We start from the raw sequence: 24074 nt of genomic DNA, 5'->3' as shown, positions 1-24074 counted from the left end.
TCCTATTGATGCAGCCCAGAATTGCATTGGCTTTTTTAGCTGCCGCGTCACACTGTTGGCTCATGTCAAGTTTGTGGTCAACCAAGACTCCTAGATCCTTTGCACATGTACTGCTCTCAAGCCAGGTGTCACCCATCTTGTATTTGTGCCTCTCATTTTTTTTGCCCAAGTGCAATACTTTACATTTCTCCCTTTTAAAATTCCATCTTGTTTGTTTTGGCCCAGTTCTCTAATCGGTCAAGGTCGTTTTGAAGTGTGATCCTGTCCTCTGGGGTGTTAGCCACCCCTCCCAGTTTGGTGTCATCTGCAAATTTGATCAGGATGCCCTTGAGTCCATCATCCAAGTCGTTGATAAAGATGTTGAATAAGACCGGGCCCAAGACAGAACCCTGTGGCACCCCACTAGTCACTCTTCTCCAGGATGAAGAGGAACCATTGATGAGCACCCTTTGGGTTCGGTCAGTCAGCCAGTTACAAATCCACTGAGTGGTAGCATAGTCAAGTCCGCATTTTACCAGCTTCTTTACAAGAATATCATGGGGCACCTTGTCAAATGCCTTGCTGAAATCAAGGTAGGCTACATCCACTGCGTTCCCTTCATCTACCAGGCTTGTAATTCTGTCAAAAAACGAGATCAGGTTAGTCTGACATGACTTATTTTTCAGAAATCCATGCTGACTATTGGTGATCACAGCATTCCTTTCTAGGTGCTCACAGACTGTTTGCTTAATGATCTGCTCCAGAATCTTCCCTGGTATTGATGTCAGACTGACTGGGCGGTAATTATTTGGGTCCTCTCTTTTCCCCTTTTTGAAAATTGGGACAACATTTGCCCTCCTCCAGTCTGCCGGGACTTCGCCTGTTCTCCAGGAATTCTCGAAGATGACTGCCAGTGGTTCTGAGATCACATCTGCCAGTTCTTTTAATACTCTTGGATGCAGCTCATCTGGCCCTGGAGACTTGAATACATCTAAACTAGCCAAGTATTCTTGTACTATCTCCTTAGTTATTCTGGGCTGTGTTTCCTCTGCTGAATCATTTGCTCCAATTTCTTCAGGTCGGGCATTGTTTTCTTTATCGGAGAAGACTGAGGCAAAGAAGGCATTGAGGAGTTCAGCCCTTTCTGTGTCCCCTGTTTGCATTTCACCATCTTCTCCTCTGAGTGACCCCACTGTTTCTTTGTTCTTCCTTTTGCTACGAACATACCCATAAAAGCCTTTTTTGTTGCTTTTAACCTCTCTAGCAAGCCTGAGTTCATTCTGTGCTTTAGCTTTTCTGACTTTGTGTCTACACGTGCTGGCTATTTGTTTGAATTCCTCTTTGGTGGTTTCCCCCCTTTTCCATTTTTTGTACACATCCTTTTTTAATCTTAACTCAGTTAAAAGTTCTTTAAATAGCCACCCTGGCTTCTTTAGGCACCTTCCATGTTTCCGTCTCATTGGTATTGCCTGAAGTTGTGCTTTTACTATCTCCCTCTTAACAAACTCCCAGCCATCATGAACTCCCTTTCCTTTTAATATTACTGTCCATGGGATCTCACCCAGCACTTCCCTAAGTTTTATAAAGTCGGTTTTCCTAAAGTCAAGAAATTGAGTCCTAGTATGCTTGGCTGCTCCTTTCCGCTGTATAGTAAACTTCAGAAGAGCGTGATCACTCATGCCTAATGATCCTTCCACTTCTACCCCACTAACCAGGTCATCAACATTGGTTAGGACCAGATCTAAAATGGCTGTTCCTCTTGTTGCTTCTCCCACTTTCTGGACAACGAAGTTGTCTGCAAGGCCAGTGAGGAATCTGTTTGACCTTATGCTCTTGGCTGAGTTTGACATCCAGCAAATATCTGGGTAATCCGGGTAAAATCCCCCATTACTACTATCTCCCTTCCTTTTGCATGCTTGGCCATCTGTTCCAGGAAGGCATCATCTATGTCCTCCGTTTGGCTTGGGGATCTATAGTAAACTCCCACAATGAGGTCCCTGTTATTCTTTTCTCCCTTAATTTTGACCCAAATGCTCTCACTTTGGCTTTGAGGTTCTAAATCTTGGATCTCTTCACAGTTATACACATCCCTGACATATAATGCCACTCCTCCTCCTTTCTTGTCTGGTCTGTTTCTCTGAAATAGATTGTAACCCTCCATTATTACATTCCAGTCGTGGGACTTATCCCACCAGGTTTCAGTGATGCCTATTAGTCATATTTAGTTTGCTGTACCAAGAGCTCAAGCTCATCTTGTTTATTACCCATGCTTTGCACATTAGTGTACAGACATTGAAGTCCATACTGGGAGTAAGGCCCGCTGAACTCACTGCAGCTGTCTTCTTAGAAGACACTTAGTTATTTACTAGAGCAGGTCAGCAGCACCAGACAATCTCCGCTTGGCTAGGCACTGGGGCGGATTGCAGAGTCAAGCTGATGCTGCTGACGGGCCCTGTGCCCCCTGACAACGCCCGAAGGCCCCACTCGGCTAGGCGCTGGGGTGGATTGCACTCTGCACCGTGAAGAGTCAGGCCCAGGCTGCCACCGGGCCCAGCACTGGTGGCAGCAAGAAGCAGCTCTCCCATTGCCACCCCACCACCGCACTTACCTGACCTGGGGGTTCTGGATTGCGGCCTCTACTGGTCAAAACAGGGGCCTCAGCAATTGCCCTCTCCCACCAGAAACAAACCAGAATTGCTCTAAGAAAACACACATGGCAAGAAGGAGCGCTAGGCCCTGGTGGGCCACCCCCTTACCTGCTTGTGATCGGCCAAGCAGATAGCCATCCAATCAGGATTTTTTAAAAAATTAAAAATGATTTTTTCCCTCACTTTTCACTTCGGTCTGTGGCCCCCTAGCCTCGTGCTGTGGCCCCCCATTTATGTGATTTTCATGTGTGGTCCCCTTGAAATATCCTGCCCCCCCCAAGGTGAGATATGAAACACTGATCTAGTCCAACCCCCTGCAATGCAGGAATCTCAACTAAAGCATCCAAGACAGATGACCATCCAATCTCTGCTTTAAAACTTCCAAGGAAGGCTAGTCTACCTCCTTGCAGGGAAGCCCGTTCAATGTCAGACAGCTCTTACTCACATAAAGATCTTCTTGATGTTTAGTTAGAATTTCCTTACTTGTAACTTGAAGCCATTGGTTCAGGCCCTAGCCTCTAGAGCAGGAGAAAACAAACTTTTTGTTCAGGTACCTAGTACCTGTGTAAATAATATTCTATTGAAAGTTTTAAAGAGGCTAAAAGTAGGTTATATATTTGGTAATCTGGGTTGGTCCCCTCCATTCTTATTTTCAGTCATTATTAGTAATCTGAAAGCAATAGTCATCAATAGTCCATCTTGATAGCTCAGCTGGTTAGGGTGTGGTGCTGATAACACCAAGGTTGCAGGTTCAATCCCTGTATGGGACAGCTACATATTCCTGCATTTCAGGGGGTTGGACTAGATGATCCTCAGGGTCCCTTCCAACTCTAGAATTCTATGAATCTATGAATAAGACCCGTGGTGTGACCATACTGTATTACAGAACATCTCAATTAATATTTTGTATTAAGAAAGAGCTTGGGGCTTTCTTTTTACTCCTTCCCTACTCCCAGCTTTTGATAGTCCTCTCAGATTCAAAGGAGGCTTGCTGTGTGAGGTGGGTTGAGGCTGGTGGGCCAGTAAGCATGTGTCTAAACCCCTCTTGAGCGCATACAGAAAACAGTGTTTTTTAAAAACCCAATTTCACATAAGGCTTTCGTTCCCATCATTAATAATTATTATTGAAAATAATTTTCCAAAGGAAATTCTATCTGGACTAATATTTAAAAGTTCAAAGTAACATGACTGAAAGTTTTAAGTCACATGTCAAAGTAAGAGTGGAAAACTTTCTCAAAATTTAAGTGAACATCTTGTTTTTATTTATCTCACAGCCCACTTTACTAAAAATGTCAGCTTGCCTGAACTATTTTGTTCTTTTTTTAAAAATATGCATAACCCTGATGTTTGCTTTCATGTAAGAATCATCTCATTTCCTTCATCAGCAAGAGATGTGGGCCATTTGCTCAGTCTTGCACGCAGAAGTTTTTAGATTCAATTCCCACCAGCTCCAGTTAAAGAATGTCATGTTATAGGACAGAGAAAGACACACAGACCCTGCCCCACATTGACTGACAAGGGCTTTCCTTGATCAGAGTGATAATCACTGGAGTAGGTGGATCAGTCTAATTCAGTGTAAGGCAGATGATTTCCTATGTGCCAGAAAAATGTGTGAGAAATTTTGTGAATGTTGCCATTGACCAATAATTCTTAACGTTTTAGGAAGTCCTGCAAGAAGTATCAGAAATGTTTCTAGCTGTTGACATTTAAATTTATCAGTGGTATGGTGAATTTTCTTCACTAGGAGATGATGAAAATTAGATTAACAAAAATGTTCAGTGGAGGCTTCAAGCTTACCAGGCAGTATCAGATTTTTTTGACATTTGCCTGTGGGCCTCTTAAAATGCAAGGAAAAATCCCTATCAATAAATGTAAATTCTGACATGTAGGATATGACTTTGACCAGTACTTTGCAGTTTGACCAATTAATGGTTTGCTTGAACATTATGGTTTGCTAAGAATTTTTATTTGCTCTTCATTTTAAGTATTCAGAACTGAAAGGCAGTGCATATTAATCTATGGTGCATTCTATTTTTTATTTTTTTTTTAAATAATTTTTATTAAGATTTTCCAAATTAAAACAAATTAAATCCAATTTATAAACTTTTTCCAATAACTAGGACTTCCCCTCCCCACCCCCTCATGTATTCCAAATCTTCCAAATAAACAATTAGGTTCAACAAATTCTTATCCCCAAATTGCAATCATCCTCCATTACCCAGTTTAGCGTAATTCCCATCCCCCTAAGCTCGATCTATTCCCTTCCACGAGTTTCCCCCTTTAATACAAATAAAAAACGACAACATAGAATTAAATAATAATTTTACAACCTTTGGATTCCAACTTTCCCTCCCCTTTTTCCCTGTTACGTTTCTCCTAGCCCTCCATCTCTAATATCTTCCTGGAGTTCCCACATTACATTAAACACACATCCCTCTGATTCTTTGCCAGTCTTATTAATTGCGAATGTCCAATCATTTAATTACGAATGTCCAATCCTAAAAAAAAAAGTCTATCGAGAAGAGGGTCCATTTCTTCTATCCAGATTTTTATATCCAGGAGTAGAAACTCCAATTTTAATTCCATAAGCTTGTCAAATCTGGATATCCCAAATGTCCCCTTTCCCATTTCTGTCCAGTTCTTGTTGTTTCCTTATTCTTGTCGGCCATTCTCCTCCTTTTTGTTTCTCTGTTCTCCCACAGAAATGTTCTTTCTCCAAAAGTTTCTAATATCCCTGCAGAGGCTTGTTGTTCAGGAACAAAACATTACATCATGATCCTTTCATTTTCCAACAGATAGTTCCATTGTTTCCTATAGTATGTAGACCTCTGTAGACAAAATAATGTTCCATTTCTGCAGTTTCCCAGGAGATTAAAAGTTCTATTCAACTGCACAAGTTTCCTGTCAAAAACACATGCAATATCCCTCAGCTCCTCTAGATGGATTCCCATAACAAAGTTCCCTTCCAAAGCCCATCCACCAGTCCAAATAGCTTGTTTATCCTTATTTAGACAATTTGAAACAATTTATACTCAACTTATATCAAATGTAACCGGCAAAGTCCATAACCAAGTCTCTGTTACATTCTTCCGTTTTGACAGCTCCTTGACGGCTGTCAAAACCTGTCAAAACCTCCGTTATTCTTCTCCAAGCATTTCCACGTGCTCTTCTCCAGGCATTTTCACGAATCGCTCCAGGGGTTCCGGGGGGTGTGTGTGTGTTGCTTTTTAATACAAATTCCACTTTTCTCCTCCGGCTCAATCTTATAAATTTCCCTCGCGAAGTTGCTAATTCGGTGAAATTAGGTTACTCTCGATCTTAGTTATCCATTCCTTTGTTTTGGCTCTTCTACAATTTAGGGGGGGCTGACTTCCTTTTTTCCACCTCCCCCGTTCGCTCCAAATTTTAAAAATTTGTCCCCTTTTTTTAGTCCATATTCCAATTTACTCACGGGTTCTTCTTTTAGATCCGAATTTTCAATAGAAGAAGTCAGCGCTCTCCGCCGGATGGCATGCGGCTGCGCTCGGCAGGGATAGCAGAGAACTCAAGCACCACGCTTCTCCCCGGCACCCGATCCGGAGCCTTTAAAAAGGCTCCTTCACGAGTCGGGAGGGTGCTAACGGTGCCAGCCGAGTCTCCATGTCCACGGCCTCCTCTGGCCGTGGTTTTTAAGGGTCCCCGCATCGCCGGTGCGGTAGGACCCAACCCCTGCCGAGCAGACTCCCTCCGGAGCTCGGAGGGAGTCCGCCATTCGGCGATGGCGCCAACCCGGAAGTCCCCAATCTATGGTGCATTCTAGACTGGTATAAACATTAATGTATTCCATACCTGACCGCTCAGCTCATATGTTTTGGTATAGTTTTTGTAGCCTTTAAAAAAAAGTAAAAACAAAAGAACAGACTGCTTGGAATCATTTACCGGTAGTTGTAGAATGTTTAAACAAAATAAAAGAATTAGGCATATTAATTATTTTTTAGACATATTAAATTCTTTTTATTTTAATTGTTTTAGCTTCTTAAAAGCATTGTGGTTTGTGGATAAGCACTTCATGTTCAATCAAATTCAGTGGAAAGGATTTAAGCTTAACTCTCCTATTGGAATCAAAAAGTACTTGGCACTGGATGGATCATATCCTATATGAAATGTATATTCTATTCCTCACATCTTACTGATTCATATGAACACCCCCTCCCCCAAGTTTAAGATTGCTCTTGAAATACTGCTTTCAGTGGGGGAGTGGGGGCATAGTAACACAAACCCTTTAAAAAAGCATTTTTTCTGACTTTATATTAGTACATCCCTTTTAAAAAATTTTTATTATTATTATTATTATTATTATTATTATTATTATTATTATTAAAAAGGAGCTTGTGAAATTTCACAATATTGTCATGTTTAAATTCCTCATTTTTTGTTTGTTGTCATGGCTGAGAGCTTATGTTTCTTGAATCCTTCAAATCTTTAGGAAGCTCACCTGAATTTGGTGTTTCTTGTAATTCTCATGTCTGCCAGGAAAGGGGGGGGGATACTTGGACTCTTAAGACAAGAACTTGGCATTATTCACATCAACCCATCTGTGCATCGACCCATAATTCACACCTAAGAATTGTGGCTATCGCCTACACTGATGCCATTTTGACATTGGCTGAACTCTCATTTACTTTCTGAGCCCTAGCTGGCCACTAACACCAGGTGGTTTATTTTAAACCTAATGGTAAATGTTCCAGGAGCTGTTGTTTAGTTCAGAACTGAAGTTTTGTTTTACTTGACTTTTTTTACACTACTTTGCTATTGCGCATGAAAGGTGGCATAGATAAATGTTCATAAAATAAATAAAGTCAATTCCATCTTTGCATGTATTGCATTGCATCGGGAAGTATGAATCTGTGATGTGAGCTTGGATTACCTGTGGAGCAGTGGCGTAGCGTGGGGGGTGCAGGGGGGGCCGGCCGCACCGGGCGCAACATCTGGGGGGGGGCGCTCGCCGCCTCCAGAGTCGCCGAAGAGCCTCGGGCGCAGGCTGTAGCAGAGCCCCATGTCTCGCGGAACCGACGAGCTGTGCGCGCGTCCGGGCTGAAGGCGTCCGGCAGGCAGTGGCTCTCAGCGCTCGCCACGGAGGGCCACGGAGGGCACGCCAGGCAGCCCCTCCTCACAGCCCCGCCGCTGCTGCTGCAGCGGCTGGGCCATGTTGCATTTTCCTCGCCTCTCTGCCCTCCTACTCCTCTGGGCAAGCGGCGTCGTTTGGGCGGCAGCGCCAGCGGCAACTCGCCTCAGATCACCTGACACAGACCCGCCGCCGCCATGGCTACCCTACCGTAAATACCCCAGCCCAGGCAGCAGCAAGAAGAAGCTGGCAGCGGCGGCAGGTTAGGGGTTAGGGGGCGCAAATTACTTGCCTTGCCCCGGGTGCTGACAACGCTACGCCGCTGCTGTCTTATGAGTTTAAATCCTCAGATAATCCATGTGTGTCGCCAAGATTGGACCCCAGAGTTCACTACCAGCAGATCGGTGGCAGAGCTAATTACTTTAGCATATGAATCTTAGAGTCAACTACCACTCACAGGGGTCATGGCACCCTTTGTACGATCAGCGGCTGCCATGAACATCAACATCTTATTGGAAAACATGGTTGCAGTTCTTTGATGTAGTAGTAGGCTGGATGAGGGCAAATTGGCTGAAGCTGAATTCCTAGAGACTTTGTAGGTGGGATGTGGGTGCGGATGGGGTTTGTGGGCCTGGGATTTAGGCATGTGGCCTTTTCTGGGCAAGGTCACATTCCTCTGAAAGAACAGATACTTTGTCCAGATGTGCTCCTGGATTTATCATTATAGTATTGCTGGAGACACTGGACACAGTGCAGTTTGTAATGGCTCCTAACCTGTGCCTCCACATGTAATATTTGTAGGACTGTTGAGTTCATGTATACAGCTTTGACAAAGGCAGACCATGAGGAAAGAAATAAAATTCATCTCTGATAGTTGTTGGTCTTTTACTTAATATTTTTTATTAAACATAACTGCATTTTCTCCTTCACCCATAATATTGGCACACTGATCAGAGGGAGACCTTTTTTATTTAACTTGAGCAACAAATCAAACTATCAGTTTCTTTTCCTGATCTATAAGCCAGCATGTAGCTATAGATTAAAGTGCAAGATTTAAAATTTGGCAAAATTGTATCTTTGATTAGCCAGCAAAGCTATTGAAGGCTGTGCCAAGTTGGAAATTTAAGAGCCTTTTCTAGGGCCAAGTTTAGTCAACCACCATCAGTTTGAACATTAAATCTTCATTTTTCTCAGTCCCCTTCTTGTCCTGCTTATTATGATAAAATGGAGATTAAGTGAACTGGAAGAAGGAAGCATTGAATGACAAAACAGTATATAATTCAAACCATTACTCTGGATTATTATTCTGAATTGCAATAACGTTCACAAACATTCTCAAATACTTTATTTAATACTGAGTAGTCAAATATTAAGAGTGTCTGCTCTAGAGAATTGTCTTATTGTATGTGGAATCAGTGGGAATGAGTTAAGAGGTTGGTTCATGATTATCTGCTCTATTTTTGGATGCAGAATTGAAGTTGCCATGAAATTAGGATTACACGTCAGAAGGGTGTAACCTAACACACTTGAAACGGAGCCATGTTCCTTAAAAAGGGACGCCAGCTGTCAGACCCCTGTTACGAACAGAAATACAGGATTTGGCATTACTACTAAACGAAATGGGCACCACTTAGATCTATAGAAATCTTGCTTGATGGGCAGTTGTTTTGTGGCTTAAAATCTTACATATATATATTAAAAGCACATGTCTTGAAGTCCTATGGTCATTTTTTTGACATTGAAGAATTCTTTCCTTTCCCTTGCCGAATTTGTGCTCCTCTGATTTCCTTTTACAGCGCTGTATTTCATGAACCACAAGAGAACCCAATGCCTTTCACAGAAATGTTTCTAGAGAATGAAAATTTTAAAATAGCCATGATATGGCATACAGTAAATTCCAAAAATTTTGAACCAGGACAATCACTAGAGATGAGAAAACAACACTTTTGAATGCTCAAATTTTATTTTAATAGAGCAGCAGCTACAAACCCTGGGTAATCAGGCTTCTAAGTCCCATGTGAAACTTCCGTACCTTGAACAGATTTCCTCCTTCATTTTTTTTTAAAAAATGATATTTATTAAAAGTTTAAAGATTACAGAAAGAAGAAGAAAGAAAAAAAAATAAAAAATTAAGCAAAACAAATCAATACATTACAATACACAAAAACAAACAAACAAACAAACAATACATCCAAAAATAAAAGCGAAAACAGTTAAAAACACATCCAATTTTTCCATTTCTTTGTCTTTCATTTACTTGTTTCATCGACCTCCTCACACCTCCCTTTTTTGTATTCTAGTTATTAATTATTTCAGCAAATCCATTCTTATCTTAATTTATTTTAACCTTATCTTACCATTAATACCATAAAACTTATTTGTACTTAACTCCTTATATCATTTCTACTAAAGCCATGTAATTTCATTCCAACATTTTTCTAACACTCATTAATTTTACAATATTTCTATAAATAACTTTTAAACTTTTTTTCCAATCTTCTTCCACCGCCTCTTCTCCCTGGTCTCGGATTCTGCCAGTCCTTTCTGTCAATTCCATATGGTCCATCAACCTGGTGATCTTCTGTCCGAGGCTCTTAACTCTTTTCCATGTCCCTTCTGCGGATTTTCTTCATATTTATACATACGCTTTACTTTATCTTCTGCTGATCTTGTTCTTAATTTCCTTCCTTTGGCGCTGAGGAGTAGATCTTGGGGAAGCTCCAACCTAACAATGTCTTTATTCCTTCTTGACAGGTCAGCCCATTCTCCGTAGTCAAAATTAAAGTCCAAAAGATATTTCAGGACATGTTTCAAAATCCCTCCAAAGCTGGAAGCCCCCACAGCTCCGATCTCCTCCTGACCCAAATCCAAATCCCAAAAGCCAGAACATCCCTGTATAAGGGGATCTGTCCATCTTTCCTTCTCCAGTCCAAGCGAGGCTCCGATCCTCAAAATCTGACTTTCTCTAAATTCAGTCATAGAAGGCAACAACTTATATTCATCAAATTGCCTCTGTAAGGCTGGGGCTCTCTCCACTTGTATTACTTGAGGTTCAACAACCACTTCCTCCCTCGCCTTCTACATAACTTGCCATGTCGTAGTTTCTGTATAGATGTCCACTTTTTGTCCCAAGTCAGTCACATCTTGTCCCAGATTATCAATTTTAATAATCATAACATCTGTCTTCTTATGAAGCTGATCCACTAAAGCACTTATCTTACAAAATGCAGTCACTAAAGCTTCTTCTGTCGACATTCTTACCCGTTCAAGGTCAATCCCTGATTCTCATGGTCTTTTATCTCTGCAGCTGGGAAATTCCCTAGATCCACTCCTGTAACAGTTTCAAAGACTCCCTCTAGAGGAAACAATTTCTATTTGTATCAATCCTTTTAAACGCAGATCCAGCAACAAAATTAGTTTCAATTTTCAGTTACTTTTGCTCCTTTTTGAGCACAGAAGGAAACAATGGAAACAATATATTTCTCTTGTTTAGCTATCTGTCCACATAGGTTTTATTCATACTCAATGAACTTTCCCAAAACGTCACTTTTATTGGCAGCCCTTTTCCTGGTTCAAAAGGGTGATAATTTATCTTTCTTTGCTCTCTCTCCTGCAGGCTTAGACAATCTAAAATCCCCCCCCCTTCTCCTGCTTCTAAGGGGGGGATTAACAATTTTAGCCGATGGAAATTTAATTCTTTACAAAAGACATTCCAAGACTTTAGCTTGCAACCTCTTTGCTTTAGTCTATTTACAAAAAGGGGAGGCGGACTTCCTGTTTAAAACCTCCCCCGTTCGATGCCAAATTAAGACGTTTAAAAATCCAATTTTCCCTTCTACTCACGGGTAGTTGTTTCAAGATCAAATTGTCCACAGGAAAAAGTCAGTGCTCTCCGGCAACAGCAATGCGGCTTCACTCCATGAAAAAAGCAGTTGATTCAAAGCACCGCACCACTCACCCCACGTCGCTCCGGATCCCCGAAACCGGGTTTCCCCGCGAGTAGGGGAGGCGCAAAAGGTGCCAGCCGAATCCCACGTCCACAGGCTTCTCCCGCCTGTGGTTTTTAGTGGGTCTCCGCCTTCGCCGTGGCAGTCAGACCCTAAAATCCATGGAGCAAGTTCCTCCCGATCAGAGGAATTCAGCCATTGCCGGAGGCGCTAACCTGGAAGTCCCAGACTTCCTCCTTCAGAAGTTATGGCCCATCAATACAGTGTCAGGAGGAGATGCGTGACTTGGGGACGTGGAGAGAGCTGAACATGCAACCCTGCTGCCCCTTTCACACCTGCAACACCTGCATTTTCACACAAGCAACTACTAAAAAATATGGTAGTTGGCTTCAAAAATAATGTTAGTTGTGTATATTCTTCATAAGTGATTATGGATTGTATCCAACTGTGACATTCAGATCAGACCCACTGATTTCATTGGACCTACTCTGAGTATTTTCATTGAATAAAACTCTATAAGAACAGCTTAAGAAGGAGGGAAACCATTAAAATATAGTAGAGAAGCTCTGGGGAAAGAGGGGATTGAAAATACTGTGGTGGCATCATCATTATTATCAATAACTAATAAATGATGCAGAGGACGAGATGGTTGGACAGTGTTCTTGAAGCTACCAACATGAGTTTGACCAAACTGCGGGAGGCAATGGAAGACAGGAGAACCTGGCATGCTCTGGTCCATGGGGTCACGTAGAGGGGGACACAACTAAACGACTAAACAACAACAATAAATGATGTGGGTTTTCTGGAAAAGTTTGAACAGAGATTTCCCTATGCAAATTAGGGTAACTTACATTAGGGCAGGATAACCTTTAGCATGTTTCTTTTGATTGTATGTGGTAAAAAAAAATCTTTAAAACTGCAACATTTACCTAATACTGGTTTGCAATTGACATCTATTTGTTACTAAACTGTTGTGTATTTTATTTTATTTTTTAAAAAATAATTTTTAATGATTTTCTTTTCCCATAAAAATATCCAATATCATTACTAAACATTCATTTTTCAATTTCACCCCTCCCTGTTGACGTCCCTCAACTTCCATTTCTGGTTTATTACATCAAATGCTACATTCTGCTGTTTATATATTATACTATGTTATCACATTGTTACACTCTTGTTCTCTGTAAATAAAATTGAAAATGTTTATTTAAACCCTGCCAGTGAGTCCATATTTATTTATTTTTTTGTTTCTGCAAATATATTGTAAAGAGTTCCCATTCTTTTTCAAAATCACTATTGTCCTTTTCACGCAGTTTGTCCCTTAACTTTGCTAAATTAGTTCATCAATTTTTCTTGCCATTGTTCTTTTGTGTTGTTTTTTATTATTAATATTTATTAAGTTTTAACAAAAAAGAAAAAAGGGGTTACAAAACAGTAAAGAAAAACACAAGAAAATACAAAATCCAAAATTAAACGTAGAAATAAAAAATAAAAAATAAAAATCCCTCTTTCTAATATCTTACCACTCATTAACTTGTTTTCATGACTTCCTCACACCTCCCTTTTTTGTATTCCATTTAAAAATTTGTTCAGCAAATCCATACCCTCTTAATTTACCCTTAATTGTTTATCCTCACATATTATAATTTCATATTTTCATCTAATATCAATCCATTCTTGCATAATCTTAGTTTGCCTTATTGCTAGAACCACTTCGTTTCATTCCAACGTCATTAACATTCAATAATTTTACAGTGTTTCTGTAAATAGATTTTAAATTTCTTCCAATCTTCTTCCACTGACTCTTCTCCCTGGTCTCGGATTCTGCCATTGTTCTTTTGATGGTACTTCTCCGGTCTTCTAATTTTGTGCTATTAAGATTCTTGCTGCTCTTGAAGCCTACATAAATAATGTCCGTTTTTCTTTCAGCAACTCTTGTCCTAAAATACTTAACAAAAAAGCTTCAGATTTTTTAACAAATGATATTTTAAACATTTTTTTCAGTTCATTGTATATTATTTCCCATTTTTAAAAAATAATCTTGCAATCCCACCACATGTGGTAAAATGTACCTGCTCCTTCTTTACACCTACAGCAGTTCTTTTGTTCTGTTTTATACATTTTTGCCAGTTTTACTGGTGTGATGTACCACCTATACATCATTTTTATGTAATTCTCTTTCAACAATATGTAATCTGTAAATTTCAAATTCACTTTCCAAAGCCTTATCCAATCCTCAAATTGTCATCATCAATCTTTATTACGGTCCAGAGACCCAACAAATCTTTACAAAGCAATACACAATTCATACAGCCTACCTCCAGTTTAAACAAGCATTTTGTTCAGAATATAGGGATCATTGGTTCTTGCAACCACCGATAAAAACTTTGCTACTGCTAATGTTCTAGCATTTGTCCGGTCTTCCAATAGGAACCTGACATAGTGAGCCTCTGATTTTCCCGGGAAAAGTACCAGCAAGGGTAGTATCAGTTCAGCCCTGGCTTCCTCATATTTTGCACAAAGCAACAAAATATGTTTTATGGAATCGATGTCTTGAGCACACCAGCAAAGTTTGTCCTGGTAGGGAACTCCTCTCAACCTACCATCCAACACTGCAGAAGGAAAGACATTTAGTCTGGCTTTGGTGAAAAGCCTTCGATAGTTTGGTACTGTCAGGTTTTTAATGTAAGATGTTAACTTAAAGACATGCCCATATTGTACTCCTACTGCTAGCGGACTACAGAATGTGTGTGATCGAGATCGCAAGTCACTGTGTGCATTATCCCATAATCTTTGCTTTAACGTCTTTAGGGCGCCTTCATAACCCAGGTAATACAGTTGGGGGGGGGTGACAGACGAATAGGGGTGGCTTTTTTAGCCATGGTTTTCTGCCATTTGCTGACAAATTGGTCAGGTGTTGGTAGAAACCCTTCTCTAGATCAAACACTGAAATCCTGAGCCAATGTTTTAGGGCAGCCCACCACGCTTTAATTGAAATTGGGCATTCACCAGCTTCTAACAGAAATATGGAGTTGGGGACACAGTTGGGAACCTGCAGCAGAGATCGTAGAAATTTTGCCTGAAAGCCATCTAGCTTTGGCAGGTCCCCATTATGCCAGACATTTGCAGCGTACAGGAGTTGGGAAACGAGTTTTGCGTTGAAAACCCTTATGGCTGCTGGAATATATTTGCTGCCCTTTGTGAAAAGAATCAAGAATCAGAATCAAGAAATTCTGCTTGATCTTAATGTGTATATTCTCCCCCCCCCCAAAAAAAATCCTTCTGTTGGCTAAAATATATGCAAACAGTTTATATCACTATTTAATAATGAAATGGGCCTATAATTTTTAACTAAAATTATCTCTGAATCTTGTTTTAGGATTAATGCTATATACTCCTCTTTCCATCTTTTTCGGACTTCCTCCATTTTTAAAATCTCATTCATCATGTCCTTTAAGGGAACCGCAAGCTGTTCACTTAATTTTTTATAATACTTTGCTGAGATTCTATCTGGTCCTGGAGATTTACCTGTCTTTACTTGATTTATTGCTTCTAAAAATTCGTGCACTGTTATTTCAGCATTAAATAATGTCAGTTTTTCTTTTATTTTTGGAAGGTTACTACTTTTTATATATTCTTCCATCAACATCTTCTTTTCAGTATTCAGTAAAATATTTAATGAAGTCTTCCCTTATTTTCTTTGGTTTATCTGTGACTTTACCATTGGATTTTATCTTATTTATATAATTTTTTTGCTCACTTTTCCTCATTTGCCATGCCAGCAGTTTCCCTGGCTTGTTGGCATGTCCAAAGTACTTTTGTTTCATCCTTCTAATTTTCCACGCTATTTCCTCATTAATCATCATTAAATATTGTGTTTGTAATAATTTAATTGCCTGCTTAACTGTCTCCTTATTTGGTTTTTTTATTAATTTTTTTTCTTTCTCTAATATTTCACCCAATATTTCCTTTTTTTTCTTTTCCCTTAATTTCTTCTTGGTTGAGTTTTGTTGGATAAGCAGTCCCCTCATAGCTGCCTTACTGACATCCCATACTGTTTGCAGCTTGGTTCCATTATCAAGATTTAATTCAAAATAATCTCCCAGTGCCTTTTTTGCGATTTATAAAAAATTACTGTCATCTAATAAATCTTCATTCAATAAACTGCTGTGTATTTTAAAAAGTTGTCCATCTGTTTGCTATGCATTTGGACACCTTAAGACACCTGATCACCTTACAGGTTCTATTCTAGGTGTGTGCTGCTTTTAAAAAAATGTACTTCTCTTACTCTGTCCTTCCTTTAATTGGTTCTTGAAAGCTATTTTAAATCGGAAGATGGGATAAAATGTTCCAATAAATAATAACTGAAATAAAAATAAAATTGAAGTATCATTGGTTAGGGTATACAGTGGTATCTCGGGTTAAGTACTTAATTCGTTCCGGAGGTCCGTTCTTAACGTGAAACTGTTCTTAACCTGAAGCACCACTTTAGCTAATGGGGCCTCTTGCTGCTGCTCCGCCACTGGAGCACGATTTCTGTTCTTATCCTGAAGCAAAGTTATTAACCCGAGGTACTATTTCAGGGTTAGCGGGGGGGGGGGCCGCTAGGGGCGCCTTGGAAGATGGTGGATATTAACAACTATCCAGCCTGCACGAGGTAATTAGAGGCTGATTATGGGGAGTAAATCAGTCTCCCTTCATCTCTACAGGGGGGAGAGATGCAGTTTTCACCCGCTGTTGCCATAAATCACCCCCGAGTTCGGAAGAAGGAGGGGGTGAGGCACTGAGTGCACAACCCTCGGCGGGCCTCGGAACTCCTCCGAAGCTGCTTCCAGGTGCGAATCTAGTTGTGTTACTTAAAAGGAAAAAAATTGGTGAAAGATAACGCACATGCTTCAAGAGAGGCAGGAGGTTCTTATCTGCTAACAATTTTACCACTGAAATGAAGAAGACTGAGACGGACGATTACATCAAAGTACTACAGACATGGTATGTAGAATGGAATGCAACGGAAATGAAAGGGGGGAGGAACGACTTTTTATTTTTTTGTTCTATGTGATTACCTAATAACCCTCCCTCTTAGAAGATCCGTCACAGCAACTAATTGCAAATGGGACTAAAAATGAATTGTGTGGGAATAATATGAACTTAAAGGTTTTACTCTGTGAAGGATTTGGAAAGAAGAAGGGCTCTCCTGTGACGCAGTAAGAATGGAGATTTGATACGAGACCTGTGTTGCAGGAGGTTTGGTCTTGGGGAGGGCGAGCCGAAGATTTATTACTTTCGATGAGATTGCGAACTGGAAGGGGCAGCCCTCCTGGAAAAAGACTAATTTACGATGCAACAGGTCGGGAAAGCTAAAGAGCGAGCTTTTAGACTGTATTTCATCTGAACAACAAGATGGCGATTGCTTGCTCGAGCGGAAATGCCTGGACTATTGGATGAGAGTGATTTACGAGAGAGCAGTACAAAGCCCACACAGAAACACAAATAAGACTATTTTTTTCAACCCACTTGCGGAGCAACTCGGAGGTGAATGAAAAGGAAAATGAGTAATGACAAGGATTGAGAAGGGGGACTGGAAATATCATTCTTAAGATGAAAGCAGCACAAATATTCGAGGATTGGACTCCTGCCGATCAAAAAGCATGGGTATCCACCACAAAAATTTTTAATTTGGAAAACAATTGGATTGCATGATATGTATTGTTATAATTTGGATTAATTGGTTTGATGTGTTTAATTTGGTAATCTGAAACTTAATAAAAATTATTTTTTCAAAAAAATATTTCTGGGTTAGCGGAGTCTGTAACCTGAAGCGTATGTAACCTGAAGCGTATGTAACCCGAGGTGCCACTGTATTGAGGTTGAATCCTGACAAGACAGAACTACTGTTTTGAGGGGACAGGAGGCGGGCAGGTGCGGAGGACCCCCTGGTCCTGAATGGGGTAACTGTGCCCCTGAAGGACCAGGTGTGCAGCCTGAGAGTCATTCTGGACTCACAGTTGTCCATGGAGGTGCAGGTCAATTCTGTGTCCAGGGCAGCTCCATCTGGTACGGAGGCTGAGACCCTACCTGCCCACAGACTGCCTCGCCAGAGTAGTGCATGCTCTGGTTATCTCCTGCTTGGACTACTGCAAGGCACTCTACGTGGGGCTACCTTTGAAGGTGACCTGGAAACTACAACTGTCAGGGGCTCAGGAGCAGAGGCACAGGGGAGAGAGGAAATGGAGAACGAAGGGGAAGAATCTGAGGGCAGCGTAGGGGAGTATGACAGTGGCCCGAGAGATTCCATGAGCTTCTCCAGCGAATCAGAAGATTCCCAGGGGGGGGCGCCGATGGCCAGGGCAAGGGGGGTCCCAGGGGGGACGCACCAGAAGCAAGGGGCCAGCGGGGACTCCCAAAGCAGCAGCGGGAGATCAGGACCAGCTCCCCCACCAGAGCGTAGTGGGGGGGAAGAGTCCCATGTATCAGGGCCAGCGTCTCCTCCAGCAGGGAGAGAAGATGAGTCAGGGCTGACCACGCCTCCATTGGAGAGTGAGGGAACAGAGGGGAAGTCAGGTCCAGCTAGCCCCCCCGAAGGGGGAAGCAGTGACAGGAGCAGTGTAACGGTCAGGAGGAAGGTTGCTGGCTGGGCGCGGGCGCCAAGTTCGAATGTACAGGCGCGCGGGACAGCAGAAAACCCGGATTGGGAACCAGGTCCTAAAGCCCGCCGGAGGCAGGGGGAAGACTCAGGGGACTCAGCGTCAGAAGAGTCCAGAAAGGGCAAGACCCCAGCGGACAGGCGGACCCAGAGGAGGAAAGAGCAAAGGAAGAGGTGGAGCAAGGCTAGAGTCTTAAACTGGTGTCTGGGGGGAGGAGATTCAGACGGAGCTTCAGCGGTCTAGAGTTTGAGACGTAGAGCTGCGCGCCGCGGCTTTGAAATCGAAACTGAACTTCAATAAAGACTTTTGTATATAACAACGAATGGCATTGGTCCTTTGTGAGCTGGGACCTCGGGCAGCTCTGACAACAACTAATCCAGAATGTGGCAGCTAGACCGGTGATTGGGAACGGCCGCCGAGACCACATAACCCCGGTCTTGAAAGACCTACATTGGCTCCGAGTATGTTTCCGAGCACAATTCAAAGTGTTGGTGCTGACCTTTAAAGCCCTAAACGGCCTCGGTCCAGTATATCTGAAGGAGCGTCTCCATCCCCATCATTCTGCATGGACATGGAGGTCCAGTGCTGAGGGCCTTCTGGCGGTTCCCCCCCTGCGAGAAGCCAAGTTACAGGGAACCAGGCAGAGGGCCTTCTCGGTAGTGGCACCCACCCTGTGGAACGCCCTCCCACCAGATGTCAAAGAGAACAACAACTACCAGACTTTTAGAAGACATCTGAAGACAGCCCTGTTTAGGGAAGCTTTTAATGTTTAATAGACTATTGTATTTTAATATTTTGTTGGAAGCCGTCCAGAGTGGCTGGCTGGGGAAACTCAGCCAGATGGGCGGGGTATAAATAAATTATTTTTTATTATTATTATTAATTATTATTATTACTATTATTTACATGTGATAATTTTAATAATATTCCTGTTAGATAGCACTACCCATGTTTAGCTTGGTTTGAAATCTATACACTGATACCTCGAGTTACAAATGCTTCAGGATACAAACTCCGCTAACCTCAAAGAGTTACCTTGAGTTGAAAACTTTGCCACAGGATGAGAACAGAAATTGTATGCCGGCGGCGCAACAGCAACAAGAGGCCCCATTAGCGAAAGCACGCCTCTAGTTAAGAACAGTTTCAGGTTAAGAACGGACCTCCGGAATGAGTTAAGTTCGTAACTATAGGTAGCACTGTATAGCTCTGAATTGGCAAAACAAAACACCTCTTAAGAGGTTTACCCTAAGCTTGTTTGCTCTAAGAATGTTGGTGTTTGAAAAACTAAGTTTAATTTTTACTGAAAAAAGATGTGCTGCAAGTACTTAGAATTACAGTTGGGCTTTGTAGCCAAGCACTGGTTTCTACTAGCCAACTGTGAAGCCCAGTCCTATCATGATAATGCAACAAAATTATATGCATTTTAATTGTGGATATTGACTGCATATCCATATCATTGCTTTTTGTAAGCACACTTTTTGTAAGCTCCTGCTTCGTTCCTTTCCACTTCAAACCAGGGATTGTGGTTTACTTAACCAAAAAAACCCCCACTGTTGGTAAAAAACAACAACCAACTTTGGCTTTAGATCACAGTTTGCTTAAAGTGAAACAAACCATGAACTCTGGTTTTGATCTGGTTTTATCTGAAGAAGTGTGCATGCACACGAAAGCTCATACCAAGAACTGACTTAGTTGGTCTTTAATGTGCTACTGGAAGGAATTTGTTCTGGTTTTGATGTAACACTTACCCAAGGCTTGCTGTTCCCACTTGCTAGCAGAGAGGAGAAAGAGATCAATGCATTTACTGTAAACTGTTAACCATTACTTTATGTGACTAGCAGGCACACCCATTAACTGGTGAAATTGATGGAGTTATATAATTCAATGCTTTGTTACTTCTGAGTAGACATATATAGGATTGTGTTGTCAGACGTTTTGCAAGTTGCTGAACATTTGACATTGGTCATTCTACAGCTTTTTATCTCCTACTTCCCTTCAAATGCTTGACTGTTCTTTTTTACATAGAAATATATGTGCTTTATATACGCTCAAATATTAAACACCTACATTGTTGTTATTTGACGTGAACGTTACAGCGTAGGGAAATGTGTATTTTGGCTAGTAAGATGCCTGTTTTAACTTTCTGGCTACCAGATTTTATTGCCATGTTGAAAGAAGAATTGCAGTTTTTCATGGAGGAATCGTGCAGTACCCTAAGGACTACCATTTGTGTGTGGCATCAAGCCAGTCTTATGCATATGTAGGAACTTACCATGGAGTAAGTTCCACTAAGCTCAGTGGTGCTCACTTACGAAAGCAGTGCTGCTTACTTTTGATAACACTGAGTGTTATCAATGACCTTCAGCAGCAAGGTGGCTTTTAAGCTTTTCCTTAGAAATAATAAAAATAAACCCTTACAGAGAATGGTTATCATTTAACTGCTAGCCTGAAGTAGTAATCCCTTAAGTTAGGAAACAGGCTATCCATTCTCTCATTGACTTCAAGGGTTGCTGATGGAAAGAGATTTGGTACTTAAAAACAATTTAGCTTTTTTTCATCTTGGTTCCCTGCTTAGTTGATTAGCATTGATAAAATAACTACAGGTAACCTACAGAGAGATTGGCTCTTGCCCTGTCTCCTCACCTTCTGAATTCGACATGATAAGCTGCAAAAATTGCAAAACCTGAGAACCTCATTGTAACTGAAGTAATTAATTGCCCCGGTGAGTACATTGTCAAAGCCTGCAAGTACCACTGTAGGGGTATGAGAGGCAAGTACAGTGCTAAAAGGCAGCAAATAGGTGTATTAACAGTATTTGCTGAGACAGGTAATTGGAAAATGCCAATGACTAGTGTGGTTTTTTGTTGTTCTAGGCTGTTTGCATATATGCATCATCTTGCTTAATGCTTTCCACCAAATACATATTTTATTTTTCAAAACCAAAAATCTATTTTAGATTTGGAATGCTGTGCTTGCTTGTCTGGCTGTCTGTGCATGCCAAGGATCTGCTTTTTATAAAATAAGCCTCTTTTAGCATAATTGTAATTGCAAATAGTTCAGTCAAACTTATTTAAACATTATGTTGCCTATTTAACCATAGTGTTATATCTTTTGAGTGGATAGAACATCCGTTTTAAAGGAATAACGTAAATAGCATATGGTATTAGTATTTGAATTAGACGGTGCCACTGCAGGAAGGATGAGACAGAGCTAAGATTAGCAATCAACTAAAGGAAATTGCTGGGCATAATGTGAGCTTGCTTCTCTTATAACCCTTTTCAAAGGCTGATTCCTTCCCCCTCCTGCTTTGCTTACCTGAGCCTGGTATGGCTCTGATTCTGCTTGCGTCATACTGCTGTTTTAGCATGTTGATGGGGTTTATTGGGGGGGGGGCACTTTCTTAATGTTCACAGTTCTGATGTCTGATCTCTTCAAGTTGGTGCGTGCACTATTTTGGGGGCATTGCTTCTATGTTTTCAAATAACTCATAATTTCCATCTGTTTTTACTTGTGGTTGTGAAGATCATGCTTGGCCCATGGGATCTAACAGTGTGTGCTGAGAGGATGTGGAGTTTTGTCAGCCAGGGAAATATGTCTGGCTCCCCCCCCCCCCCCGCCTCCATGGCTCACATAAGCATTTCGTCTTGTGTGGTCCCACTGAATTGGATCTGTTTAACAGCACTACTCACCTTCCCTATCTGTTACCAGTCTTTCGAATGTAAGATTCTAAAAAGGAACATGAGAAGCAAGAATGTAATTCTGTTAGAAATATAAAACTTGCATTAGACTAATATTAACATTTGCCTTAGAAATTGTACATATCTGTGGGTGTACTTTGATACCAGATTCTATTTGCATGCATTTATAGTCACAGGCTGACTGTCTTCTCTATTTATACCAATCTGCTGTATCTTTGTTTCAGGCCTTACTGCAGTCTACGGTTCAGCAACGCAAAGAAACCATTGAAAAACAGTATGCATCTGTGATTGAAAAACAGGCACAAAAGTGTGAAGAACTGCTTATTGCTCAAGTAATTGCAATGTCTCTTTGCAAAAGTTTATATAAAAATATGTATATCTGGGACAGAATTCAAAGAGCTACTTAGACATATAAGGGCATATTAAATGTACAGTGGATTTTCTTGCATTTTAAGTATCCATATTTTATCCCAGATACATTACGGGATTTCAAATGTTTCTTGCTGTGCAGCCCTAAATGGCTGCTGTTGGAGAAACTCAAGTCCAAAACTTTCTTTGGTGTATTGAAATTATTGTGTAATTCTGCACTCTGTTCCTTTGATTATAATAATAATTCTATTATGAACCACCATAGCATATAGTATGGCTATGTTTAGATAAATTGGGTGCAACAATGAACTGTTATTTAATTAAATTTAACTCTCTGTTGAGAGGTTCACTGGTCTGGAGGGAAATAATTAAACTTTTGTGTAAGCCTGGGTACCCACTATACCTTTAAAGAACATTTAAAGCACATTTTATATAATAATTTATAATTTATATAGTGTACAGTCATACCTCGGGTTACAGACGCTTCAGGTTGTGTTTTTTTGGGTTACGGACCCGCCGAAACCTGGAAGTACCAGAACTGGTTACTTTTGGGTTTCGGCGGTCACGCATGCACAGAAGCGCCGAATCTCAACCCGCGTGTGCGCAGGCACGCCGCTGCGGGTTGTGAATGTGCATCCTGCACATTTCAGATAGAAATTTTTTTCAGCTCTCCCACCCCACTCATACTGGAATTAGGGTTTGCAAACCTGTTTCTAACCATGGTTGTAAACTGTATCTTGGCACTCCTTATAGTTTGTGACAATGTATGTGGTAAAACTAAAGAGGAGGAGTTGTTAGGGGGGAGTTAATGAATCCATAGAACGCCCTTCCTTATAACTCTTTGTGGCAGGAGACTGAGCAGCATTTTATATGTACCAGCTCAGTGAAGCCATGTAATGAATGGTATGTGAAGGATTACTTAATGTGGTCAAAGGGAAGCTTTACTTACACATTTTCCCTGAGAAATTGACTTTTCTACATAGTTTTTCAGTGCAATAGGAATATTTGTAGCAACTGTTACTGAGTTAGACATATAGTATGCAGCCTGCTCGTTTACACCTTCATGTTTGTAACCTTGATTGTAGCAGTTTCTGTACTGCATTTCAGTTCATCTTGTTCTTGATAGATGGGTCTTTTGAAGTAGCTGCGACTATATGCAGCTGTGTACCTGCTGTGATTCCTCAGACACAAGCTTAATATAAAAAAGTAACTGCTTCTGAACATGATAAAATCTGTTTACATTATCTTCTTTGACTCACATTCCAGGAAAGAGATTTTTTCCTTTGCCTGGATTTTTTTTACCAGGAATCATGAAAAACCGCAAGACCATATTTATATTTGACTCTACATCAAAACAGTTTTCATCTGTAGCTGTTGCTTGAAAAACTACTTGCAGAAGAAATGTAGCCTAATTCTGAACTTTTGTTTTGAGCTTCATTTTCACAAAGGTGCAGACAAAAATTATATGATCCAAATACAAAGTTCAAAGTTTGATTTATTACGGCCATTGGCCCATATCGAAAACAATACATCAAAATTTATCCATAAACAATACAATTTAAACAGTATAAAATCCAAGTTAAAACACCCATATAAAACCAATTTTACTTCAATTAAGTAAACACTATACACAATAAGCTCCCTCAATGTAAACCACAATTCAAATCCCTCAGATTCTGGGAGAT

At 40.9% G+C, this 24074-nt stretch overlaps 1 protein-coding gene across 24 annotated transcripts in view; it reads left to right on the top strand.

Annotated features, from left to right (window-relative positions):
• The window catches only part of CCDC91 (coiled-coil domain containing 91), a 168600-nt gene that overhangs the window by 62143 nt on the left and 82383 nt on the right, over positions 1–24074 (top strand). For 23 of the 24 annotated variants that reach the window (XR_014156538.1, XM_081861373.1, XM_081861389.1 and 20 more), the window contains one exon: positions 22245–22352. The exons of the other annotated variant lie outside the window; for it this stretch is intronic. Coding sequence is in view for 22 of the 23 variants with exons in the window: in XM_081861373.1 (XP_081717499.1) it covers positions 22245–22352 (108 nt within the window). In the remaining variant the exon portion in view is untranslated. The remainder of the gene's footprint in view (positions 1–22244; positions 22353–24074) is intronic. 24 annotated transcript variants of the gene reach the window in all.

The sequence above is a fragment of the Podarcis erhardii genome, assembly GCF_964252035.2.
Source record: "Podarcis erhardii genome assembly, chromosome: 5".
Taxonomy (NCBI): domain Eukaryota; kingdom Metazoa; phylum Chordata; class Lepidosauria; order Squamata; family Lacertidae; genus Podarcis; species Podarcis erhardii.
The sequence above is the reverse complement of the archived record's forward strand: the minus strand, read 5'-3'. Positions and strand labels throughout refer to the sequence as shown.